The sequence below is a fragment of the Sebastes fasciatus genome, chromosome 6 (genome assembly GCF_043250625.1).
Source record: "Sebastes fasciatus isolate fSebFas1 chromosome 6, fSebFas1.pri, whole genome shotgun sequence".
Taxonomy (NCBI): Eukaryota; Metazoa; Chordata; class Actinopteri; order Perciformes; family Sebastidae; genus Sebastes; species Sebastes fasciatus.
In genome coordinates this window covers 7,655,507-7,667,554 of record NC_133800.1, presented here as the reverse complement: position 1 = coordinate 7,667,554, position 12,048 = coordinate 7,655,507, and the positions used below count along the sequence as shown (strand labels likewise).

The following is a 12,048-nucleotide window of genomic DNA, read 5'->3' as shown; positions in this document are numbered from 1 at the left end:
TAGTATGGCCTGAACGCAGCTTTATTGCTGTGATACTTGGCATGATATCTTAATTGACAGCTGGCCTACCATAGTCTATTTTGTGAATTCCGTTTTCTTGTTACCGTTCTAATTCACCTTATTCTACATAACATTGAACGTGTTGTCCGATACTGTTTTCACAGTTTGACATTGCTTCCACCTCAAAGGTCGACTGTCTTCAACCTGTATTTGGCTCACTACATAGTAGTTGTGCACCTATAAACACAAGAGTGCAGAATAATCACACTTGCCCCGCTGATACATGGCCATACATAAGTGGTTTTGCATGGAGCCTGTAGACCTGAGCTGACATTGATGAGTGTGGTTTATTGCTGTCACTGTGTGTTAAACTAAACCTAGTTCACTGTAATAGGATTTCAATTCCAAAGCAGATCCTCAACTCGGACATTAGCGGCCAAGGATCAGCACCTGTCTGCTGAAGGTTTCCATTGGTCAAGACAAGCTGACCTCTTCCTGTTAGAAACAGCGAGGATATGCAGCGATAGTCTGCTTGTTAACGATACCACCCGGATAACAAACAAACATGTGTTTCCACTGTCATCAGAAGAGGTATATTTGCATGCTTGTGGTTTCTATGGTCTGTCTGCACAGACAGTGAATGACGCACCCAAAGTCTTTTGGTTTCTCTTCCTTGATGCTACACCCTACGCTGCAGTTTCACTAGAAAAAGACAATATTGCTATTCTGCTGCACCGTATCCAAGGCTTCATTCACTTGCATTATATATACTTACATAATAGGAATCATTTCATTCCTTTGTAACAAAGTAGCAAAACAGAGCTCTCTTTATTTGTCACACACTTTTTCCCAGTACTGCTCTAAACAATACTGTTTAAAGCTTCTGCATCGACAAAAACATAGAGCTTCATACAAATTGTAAAAAAAAAGAAAAGAAATGTCATACATGAAATAATATGAGGGAAGGGAAATAACAGCAGGCTGCAAAAACATCAACATCAAATATATTATTTCTGAGTTCAGTCTCCATTTGAAGTCGACAGTCCAGGTTTTTTCTTATTCACAGGTGCCAGGCTCTCTCTACAAGCCTGCTTGCAGCGCGCACACAGACGCTCATTATATTCTGGGCAAAAGGAATTTCATTCATTCATGATGGCAACATCCGACCAATATACACCAGTTCAGCTCACACTGTAAAAAAAACTTTTTCTAAGGTAAACCCAACATGCTGTATTTTCTTGGATTTACCCCAAACCTGTCTGCAGAAAGTTCTGCTTCTTTATATCTCAGTAAAGTGCAAGAACTGTCTTCTGTAGTGCACTTTTCTTCCTTTAATCAAAGTTTACCGACCACACCGAAGGTAGCAGCTAAAGGCAGCGGCGTCGACTCCACCGGGCAAACTGAGTTGAAGAAACGCACAGAAACAGCCAGCAGTTAATACAAAACACCTGCAGTTCATTGATAAAGGCCCTATAGTAGAGTCTTTGAGGCCTTGGATTCACTATGTGCTGCCATAGTGGTTCCCATTGGAAGGGTGTTCCTGTAAACTGGTGTGTGAGCTGTCTTCCTCCTGTGACACCACGGGGTCCACTGGCTGTTCAAAGAAATTGGACACACAGAACACCTGCAGAAAAAACAAGCAAATTATTGATTGTAAATGGACTGCATTTACAGTATATAGCACCTTTCTACCTTACCGATCTTAGTGCTTTACAATGTGCCTCTCAATCACTCATTCACAGTGAATGGCTCGCCCAACAACTTGGCTCAAACCGCCAACGGACGACCCTGCTCTACCTCCTGACCAACACCCCTAAAGCCATTTTCACACTACGAGCGACAAAAGCAAGAAAACGGCCAGCGTGGCCAGCTACATTGTCACAGAGTCGCTGTTAAAGTGTGGCTCAAACGCTCGTTGACGTATTTATGTTGTTAAAGAGCACCGGGAACTGGCTATTTTTTAGATGGAACGGAACAGGGTGAAACGAAAACATATGATTGGTTGACGCTTCACAACGTCATTGGAGCGCTGAAAAAAGTTGAGACCAGCTCAACTTTACTTGAAGCGCGTCACGCAGCGACAAGTGTCAGGCGTCAGTTTGTAGCTGTATGTCAATGGCTTCCATTGAAAATGGCTTGTTTCCTGTCGCTGTGTCGCTCATAGTGTGATCATAGCGTTATTAAAACTTTATTAGAATTGTACTATGAAGATGGATAACATCATTGAAGTAGATCAGACTTCACTTACATGCTCTCTTTAGTGTGTTTCTGCGTAAAATGGCTTTTTTATCTTTTACATTTACCTGTTTAATTATTTATTTATTCATGATTCTAACGATTTAACACTTTTATGTTTTCAATCTCACTGATTAAATAGTGGGTCAGTTATTAGACACTCATTTTTCAAACACACAGAAATTTTTTTAAATTCTAGTGGAGATCACAAAGATATTCAACATATCTTGAATATTTACATTTGATTTGAATGGTGAGGCTATAAAAATCATTAAGTCTTTAAATATTTCACTGTGTAAACATCATATAGCTTCAATGAATAGATGGAGTGAGCTGATAATGCATATGATACTGTTAGACACTGTGTTATAAGATGATTTTTCTAACTTTAAAGCTCTGAGAACTGCACGTTCAAGTCTTTAACCTCTTTTTAAAAGCAAACATGGTCAATGTGCTCCTTCTAAATAAACTAACTTGACGTTTTCAATTGCATATACTGTGATAATACTCCATAAAAGATGCATTATGCCTCGCTTTGCCATTATCCTAATAGGTCTTTGGATGAAACTTACTGTGAGAGTAGCCACTAAGCCTCCTTGCAGGAGGCCAGTGAGCACATCACTCCAGTGATGTTTGTAGTCAGACACCCGGGACAGACCCACATACACAGCAGTGGCAATCAGGAAGAACTGGATGGTGGGACGGAGAAGCCTCGACCATTCTGACCTCAGTCTAGCTTGAATGTACAGCTACAGGAGGAGGAAGAGGAAATGATTCAATATTAGAAACAAAAAAGCTATGTGGTCAGCAGGCATGCAGTTTATATTGACCAAGCTGATATTTACAGTACAGGTGTTGGCAGCTAATGCGTTAGCTGAAGAGAATTTTCATTGCCATTCTGTTGCTAGGGCAACAGCTTTGGTCCAAGTTTACTTCCTGTCAGCTACGGCATTAACAAACATTGCAACAGGAAATAGAAAGGGACCATTTAGAATGTTTCTGTTTTCAAGTTTGAAAAGGTCTATAATACGTCAACTTTTTTGACAATGGCATAAATGAGTTTAAGTAATTTATAGTGTAAATTTGAATGGTATAGACAGTAAAACAGAGCAAGCAAAGCTATTTATTAGAATAAGAATTTCTAGCACTCAACTGTAAGCCACATTTAGGCTATAAATAGTTTTTCGAAGTAGAAAATATGCACTTACTACAAGGAACAGCATGCAGTACATGGAGAAGGATGAATGGCCAGAGTAGAAGGACAGTCTACAAAAGATAAACAAAAGAGATGCATCAGCTTAATTAAGTCAGTTTTCATTCCTTCATAACAAAGGTCTATTGTAATCAAAATGTATCACTCTATCATTTTACCATACTGATATAAATTCAGAAATAAATTAAAGGGCAAAACTCAACTAATTTTACACATCAGAATCAGTTTACTAGTTGCTAGGGAGCACAATTTAACCTGTGAAAACAGTTGTATAATGTCGGCTGTGACTCTAGATGACCTCTATCTGGAAATAACTCTACTGATATCATACTGTAAATCATAACTGGGGCACAGCCTTTGAAAGACGTGGGCGTTTACCAGGTAGGGAGGGTCTAACAAAAAGACATTATTACATTCTTTATAGTTAATGATTAATGTTGTTGTATAGAGTATTTAGTAGCTCTTTTTCATGGTTCATTTGTAAATAGTAGATGTTCATAATGCATGTAGTATTCTGGATTTTAAAGTCTTTTAAAGTTTTATTTATGCATCTGTTTTTCTACTTCTGATGCTGGGACATTCAAATTACCCAGTAAAGCTCAATAAAGTTATCTTCTTAATAAATTGCATTGCGGAAAGTGTACGATTTAGAGTTTTAGGGACTAAAAATCAGGGTGTATCTTGGCTGACTGCACACATTTTGACTATTCTCCTTTTGATCTGTCTCTTTTTAAGCACCACAACTTTATGGAACTGCTAAATCACTGGAGTTTCCCTTTAAGGACTGCCAGCTTGAAAATAAAAGATCAATTTTGATATATTGGATGATAGTTAACCCCAACATTCATAGAAGTTACATGTATCGCAAAGTAAGGCAAAATAACTGAACACTCTTAGATGATCAGGCTCCTCCCAGTGAGACTCTACTATTACACAATCCTAATAATGTTATGATTTAGTCAGTTTACTTTCAACGTTTCTTCTGAGATGATGACTCTCTGTTACAAATGTTTGATTGAATCTCTTTTAACCTTTAGTATTATTACTTGGTTTGGAAATCTAAATTTGTCCAAAAAGAACAGACTTGTTCTTGTCTTGTTAAAATGGCTAGTAAGATTTTAGGGAGGCGTGATCCTCTTGGACATTTATAACAGAAAGGTCCTTAGAAGGGCTAATGCTATATTGGACTGCCAGGACCGTCCACTCCTGAAGGAGTTTAAGCTTTTAACCCTCCAGACGTTGTTTCAGGGAACCCGTTCAAATTTCCCCTCGTGGGACAATAAAGACGACCTAACCTGGCCTGAGAAAATTAATTTCCCCTCCTAAAACAGAAGCTATCTCTTGTAGGTTTCATCTAATCCATGTTCAGGACCGTTACCGTACCTGGCCTCATCTACCAGAAACTTCTCTCCAGTGCAGGTGAAGTTCTCGATGTATCCGCCAGTTTTGCAGTTGATGCTGCTCCAGACTGGTTGGCATACAGCCAGGAAGTTGGGCCGCAGACGGCCGATGGAGTACTTGGCTATGTCAGTCAGAGACTGGCTAGCAGCAGCTCCGAACACATAGCTGCCCACAGCTTTGTAGACACACGCCACGTACTTGGTCCCCATAGACTGGTTCTGGATGCGAGACAAGTAAACAGAAAGGCTCTCGCCGCAGACGATCTGCAACAGAGGAGATTAAACAATAAGTAAACTCAACATTTAAAAGGTTAGAGAACGTATGGAAGAAGACGACTGTTGACGCACCACAATCAGTGTGAAGGGGATCATGACTCCTCCCAGCAGCTGGTAGGATATGGTGTCATCTTTGAGGGGGTATCTGATGGACTCATCGCTGCAGAAGAAACCCCGTTTGAACGGGTTGTGTTGAGGGGTGAGGATAAAAAATGGAAGTCCAACTGTTACAATGAGGAAAGAGGCAGATGATTAGTATAAATTCTACCTCTTTGTCACATTGTCTTACATCTTATTTAATCAATACAAATACTTGTGTGACTCAGAGTTACTACGGTTATTACACAATTTCACGTTTTAGTCACAGGAAACATGCACTGTTGGCATCACACGGGCATTTCCCCCTCCTGAAAAAGAGGCTGGTGACTCTTGTGGGTTTCATTTAGCTGCAAGGAAAAAAATTCTGTCTGTTCAAACACATAGTTGCACAATAACTTAATTGAAGGCTCGAGGCCTTGAGTTACTACAGAGAAATACTGCAAATCACCACCAAAGCACATAAAACATGCTTTGACTTGCTTTGGTTTCACATACTTATTATTCCCCTCGCAGACAAACCAAATGCATTTGGCTAACCTGAAGTCAGTAATGCAATACCAGACATTCTTAGATCATCGCCAACGATGCCTTTTGGCTAAATGAGTTACCACACAGTCACAGACCTTTGTTTAGGCCTGTTCATTTAAACCTACTGCAGGGTGAATTACACTGACTGGCTGCGGTCTTTTGAAGTTCAGAGTACTCAAACTGGCTGTGAATAACATCAGTGGACTATACTGATCTGACCATGTAGTTAATATTTCACAATAGGCCTAGTGTCTACTTTAATTAGGATTGCTGTGCACATTTAGTCTCTGATTTTTATTCTCTCTATGAGTGCTTTCAAATCTCCTTTATGTTGCAGTTGTTGCAAACAACTTACATAGATTATTATAGGTCTTGCATTCAGATATGGAAATATTTAAAGGCATTAGCTTACGAAACCAGGTGTAGACAGGTGATATTGCAAAGATATACAGTATATACTGTATATCGGCTTGGGCACCCATCATACTCTAAAGACAATTAAGTTGAGCACACCAATTTTTCACATATAAATAATATTACCACATATAACAGACATCTAATGTGACATAACTTGGTGAATTGCACAGAAGAATACTTATATGTAGGCTAACTTTATTCAACCAGGATTTTTGGGCTTGGTTTGGTTTATTTTATTTAACATTGGAATATAATTATAAAAGTCCAATATATCAGACTTTATCAGGGATAGAATGATAAAATCCTGGATTTATATCCTTAATTGTTCGATGTGTTTTGACAGCCCACCCACCTTTATCAAGACGTCTATTCACTAGATAATCATGTATGCACATAACTGCTCAGAAAGCAGACAAGTTTTAAAGTATTAAATACACCCAAAAAGAGAAATCCCATCTTAAAAGACAACAGTTGTGTGACATAGGTCAAGATGTAAATATCAATGAATTAATAATTCAAGAAAAATAATGAATTAGTGATAAGTTAAGCATAGACGACATGTTAATAGGAGGAGAAAAACAGCCTCACTGAGATTAAAACTCTGTTTTACACAGTGGTGTAATGTAACTAAGGACATTTACACAAGTATTGTACTTGGGTATAATTTATAGATACTTTACCATATGTTACTTTACATTTCAGAGAGAAATATTGGACTTTTTACTCTTTTAATCTTAAAGAAAGGGGACAATATCAGCAAAGGTTGTATGTAGAGCTGGATTAAATTACTCAGGTGATTTCATATTAATGTAGTTCATCATTTTTGCTCAGATTTTCGTTCAATTAAGCAGAGGCCTAGTTTAAGGGACTTTTGTATCTTCTTTTATTATCCTACACATGAGAATGGGAAACTATTTGTATAGCGTAACTCTAAAGCTTGTTGTCAAATTCCTTTGTTCTGCGCTTGTGATGAAAAATTGTTCTTGTCCAAATTATTCCATTGTGTATGATGTTTTTATTTGAAGGGGATATCATTTTTCTCTATTCTATCTTCAGGATTAGTTTACAGTTTCCTTGTCAGGGTTTTTTTCAACCTGTAGCATGCGCTTGTTATAACTAGATCTGAGAATTTTTCACAATAATCTCTTTAATCCTGTTGCAAGTAGACACACGGTTTTATAAAATACTTTTGCAGAGAAGAGAAATCCTGTTTCTGTTAAACATGGCTCTCCGTCAGTACTAGAGAAAGACAGATTTTACACCCTATGTAGTTTCCATGCAACAATATATATTTTTTTGTCAGCAGCTCAGACTGTTTACTTGTGCTCATGTTGTGAATCACGAGAATCCACATTTTGATTTCCAAGTTTACGATAAATCTTAAAGGTCCCATGAATTTGCTTTCAGATTGTTACTTTTTTAAACGAATTTAAACATACATTGTGACGCATTGTTATAGATTAAACGACAGAAGAATATATAAACTAGTTAAAATCAGCTTCACCTCGAACAACTACAACGGTAAAACGCTGCTTACACATTGATGCATCAGTAATAATAATATAATGGTCTAATATTAGTAATATAACATTCACGCATTATGGATAAATCTATTTTTGCTTATGATACCAAAATAGCCAACTTTGGAATTCATAACTGTTATGGCCACAACTTGCTTAACCTGCCCAGGTAGTGCATATCTCTGTGTATATGCAACTCAGGATGTGTGGTCTCTGAGGAGGGATTGGTCCCACCTGCCGAGGGCTCGCCCCTCTTCGAGCTAGACGTTTCTGATTGGAGCGGCAATCGGTCCGGTCCTCCAATCCCCAAGGAGCTATAATCAGCTAATGAAGACTCAATTGCTCGGCCAGCCCGAGCCCCAATTTGATTTGGTGTGAACAACTCGCTTCTGTACCTTTAAAGGTATGTTCCTCTGAGGAACTCGCGTCTTTGATTGTGATGGTTAATGTTGTAAAAGGTGCTCGTTATTAGATTGGAGAAAGTGGGGGCCAGGTTAGTGTACTTTAGAGACTGATTTGCAACACTTTAGATGTATTGTTGTCTGTATCACTGTAAAGTGAGTTTATCACAAGTAAAGTTAATAAGTGAGGTTTTATTTTCCATCCAATTTTTTTGTAGTAAGTTTTGTTACATAGCTCCCATTTCTTTTTAGGAGTCCTTTTGTTCTATTTATTTCCTTGATTTCTAACAGCACCCTCTAATATCCCCTTTTCCTTTTGTCTGCCTCACCACCTTTTGTTGTTATCAGAAAATCAAACTCCTTGTAAATAAAGTAACTTAATTTACCATATTTAACTTAATTTATATTTTATTTTTTACATTGTGATATTTCTACTTTTCTTATGTGAATACTTCTGCTTCTTCTTATTATTATTATTATCATTACAGGAGTGTCCCACATATACTAAAGTTTCCACAACATACAAGAAGGACTTTCCAGTTTGATTGTTGCTGCCAGCATCAACGCAGAATGGGAGGATTGGTGTCCAGTCAGCAGCACATCAGCCAACCACAAGACACTGACTAAGCAGTGACTGAGTGCAGGTTAATCACAGGGAAGGACTGCTGAGTAAAACCTCTCCCTCTTTATCTCATACAGCAGTAATCAAACTGAACTATCTGAGTGCCCTCACACACAGTACAAAGGTTTCTTTAATTTATTTTACTGCAGTATTGTTTATTACATTGGGCAGCCCTGCAGCTTGTCTCTGTGCTATATGATTACATTACAAACACTGAGCTAAAAATACAGCTTTACTTGGTGGAAAAACACACACACAGACTTTGTTGCCTTTTTTTCCATCTTCCTGCCAGGTTCCCTAAAACCTCAAGCCTCCCAGTGTGTGTAGTTATATATGACGTGTATGCAAATCATTAGATTTGCTTAACCAGCCAGGCCATACTTCATCATGTCTCCACATACCAGAAGAGTTGCTGCAGGAGTTTGATGACAAAGAAAGTTCCACTTTAACGAGCTTGATCATTAAACAAAACGGATTAAAAGGTTCATGCACGTTTACATACCGAGGATGAGACAGATTATGTCCAGCCCGATGAGAGGGATCCCTGCAGCTTCAAACATGTTGCGTGTCCTTCTTCTTCTTCTGGTGTCTGTCTCTGTATAGAATGTCCTGTCCATGAGACGCAGCCTATCTGCCGCACATGTCTCTCTATATACTCCAGCACACAATTAAAACAGTGTCATTGTGCTACTACCACCAAACTCCAGGACTGTCCCAGAAACTATACCGGGAGATTATATATATAAATATATATCTATGTATAGACTAGATAATAACAGATAACTAAAGTCTAACTCTAATCTAACACCAGGACACACAGCCGCTCACCCTCTCAACTGCTCACAAACCATAACAGCAGCAGCAGGATGTCTTCAGCTCATAATCATCTGTCCTCTGTCCTCTGTCCTCCTCATGTGAGACACATTACCTGAGAGGCAGGAGCGCTCCTCTCGCGTTGTGATTTAATGATGCCTTCACGTGAGGCTGGGACAAATCAGAGTTCAATGTTCTTAGCTGGTTTGTTGTGACGTTAGGTGGGCGGAAAGAGTTTGGTAATAAAAGTGCAATTCATCACAATATTTATGAGGGTGTTTCTGCAACTACGAGCACTTTTGACTCTTCTAAATATAAATTTTTAAAAAATCAACCTCTATGAATTTTAACCATCAGTTGAACAGGTACACAAAATGACATAGGCTAGTCGTTAAGATTTTAATCTGTCACGTGTTTATTTTTTATGGTTTTCATCACTTGTTCTTACTAAATGTCATTACCACAACGTTACAATAACGTTCATTCTATGCATTTTCCTTTTTTTCATTTCTATAATACTTTTATGGCAGTTACATTTCATCTTGTGCATCATTAGTTATTGATATATAAACATTTTCTAAAAATAGGGGATTTCATGATTTTCTCTACACCCTGAATATTTAGACAGTAACCATAGATGTCAGTCTCCATGCTCAAAAAATATAAAATATGTTGTTTTTTATAATAGATGTCTAATGCTACAGAAATTAATTTTGTTTCTAATATTGCAGTATGATAAGGACACACAATAAATACTTGAGAAGAAAAGGTTATCTTAACCTTGTTTTTCCTGATCTTGAGAGTCACACATGTGGGCGGTCCAACCTGTCATCCATGTGCTCACCTTTTACTTTACTTAAGTAAAAGTAGAAATACCACATTGTAGAAATACTCTGGTACAAGACAACGTCCTTCATTCAAAATTTGACTTAAGTGAAAATACAAAAGATTAGCATTAAAATATATTTAAAGTATCAAAAGTAGAGAAACAGAATAATAAAGCCTAAAAAGTACTGTAGAAAAGTAAAACAAAATTATTTATATTTATTGTCATATTCTACTAAACTATATTATAAATATAATAAGCGTTGTCAGTCCAAATTGGCGGCAGCGGCAAAAAAAACACAGGCGTTTCATCTCTTTTCTTCTATAGCCTACTCTTTGCCTTTAATGTTGCAGCTGATAAAGGTGGAGCTAATTTTAATTACTTTATAGGCCTATACTGCTGCTAGCATAATATATAATAAAACAAAAATCATATTTAATTTGTTGGTGATATTTTGCATTAATAAGCTGAATCTGCAGAGTAGCCTAACTAGTAACTAAAGTTGTCAAATGAATGTGTAATAATGTGTAATTAATAGCCTATGGCGTATTAATATTTTCATCTGAAATATAGTGGATTAGAAAATGGAAATACTCTAGTAAAGTAGCCTACCTCAAAATTGGCTACAGTAGCCTATTGAGTAAATGTAGCCTAGGCCTACTTAGTTACTTGTTACTTGGCCTAGGTACTTTCCACCACTGGTGTTATCTAAAGTTATCATTGATTACTGCCATACTGTCTGGTCCCCTGTAATCAAGGTTATCCTGAGCAGGGTAAAGTCCTGTTTGGCAAGTAAACAGAATGATGAGTAATGTATTTTCTATCAATGGACAGACTTTAATTGGAATTTCCGAGCTGTATATGAATGCATCACAGGACAGGGACGTGGTAATAGGAGTCTCGGGCCTATCGCGTGCCTCTGTTGACGCTACGACAGCCGTCAGCCGATCCACAGCAGCTCCTCCTCCTCCCTCTGCCTGGGTCTGCAGGTCTGCAGAGGTAATGAGGTGACGTCAGTATCACTATTAATAGAAGAGAGAGCGTTTACTGTCTCCTCATCAATGCACCTCATTGATTAGATATCACTGTGTAGGAATTCCCCCCATGTTTCTTTATGGTGTTTTGTCACACAGACTATGTCTCAGACTACACAAAAATAGGCCTATGTAGGCCACAATCGATGTGAAATATCAATGTAATAATATCAGTGTAACACATATTTTTCTGCTATAACGAGTCAAAATGTCTGTTGATAAAAATCTATGAATCTGATTTATTTGGGAATGATAAAAAAAAGAGAGCTCTGAAGCCTTCAGACTGTTGACAGGGAAGGAAATCTGGTGATGGTCATCAAGCTAACATATCATTCATATTAAACATATAATGAATGATGCATCACATTTCTCATGTATGTAAATGTTTGATAAAAAAATTATATCATATTTCTATGAGAACAGCTGTTCTGTTTTCAGAGGTTTTCTGAGCAAATACATGGTCCTGAAATATACTTTACGTAAGTGGAATCCAGCTAATTTGGATGCATATCGATTAAAATAATGTATGAAGTAATTATGACATTCCTTAACTCCATTCACACGTGCATTAAATCATCATGAGTTATGCAGTAGTTAAGCATTACTTAAGTATGATTTGTACCCTTATTATAAAGTGCTCCTATACCTATCTTGCTCTTTAGTT

General features: G+C 37.7%; 1 protein-coding gene across 2 annotated transcripts; it reads right to left on the bottom strand.

The window, feature by feature from the left end:
• Window positions 1-809: 809 nt before the first annotated feature.
• LOC141768914 (phospholipid phosphatase 1-like) lies at window positions 810-9,688 on the bottom strand. 2 transcript variants are annotated; one of them, XM_074637435.1, is made up of 7 exons: window positions 9,540-9,688; window positions 9,214-9,306; window positions 5,197-5,348; window positions 4,832-5,112; window positions 3,444-3,501; window positions 2,808-2,984; window positions 810-1,624 (listed from the first exon to the last, which is right to left on the bottom strand). In XM_074637435.1, exons 2-7 carry the CDS (start codon window positions 9,269-9,271, stop codon window positions 1,502-1,504), a joined length of 849 nt encoding a protein of 282 aa, XP_074493536.1. In that variant the 5' UTR covers window positions 9,272-9,306; window positions 9,540-9,688; the 3' UTR covers window positions 810-1,501. The 2 variants fall into 2 exon arrangements, with proteins under 2 accessions (XP_074493536.1, XP_074493535.1); XM_074637434.1 differs by having other exon boundaries at window positions 9,214-9,684.
• Between the last annotated feature and the right edge of the window lie 2,360 nt (window positions 9,689-12,048).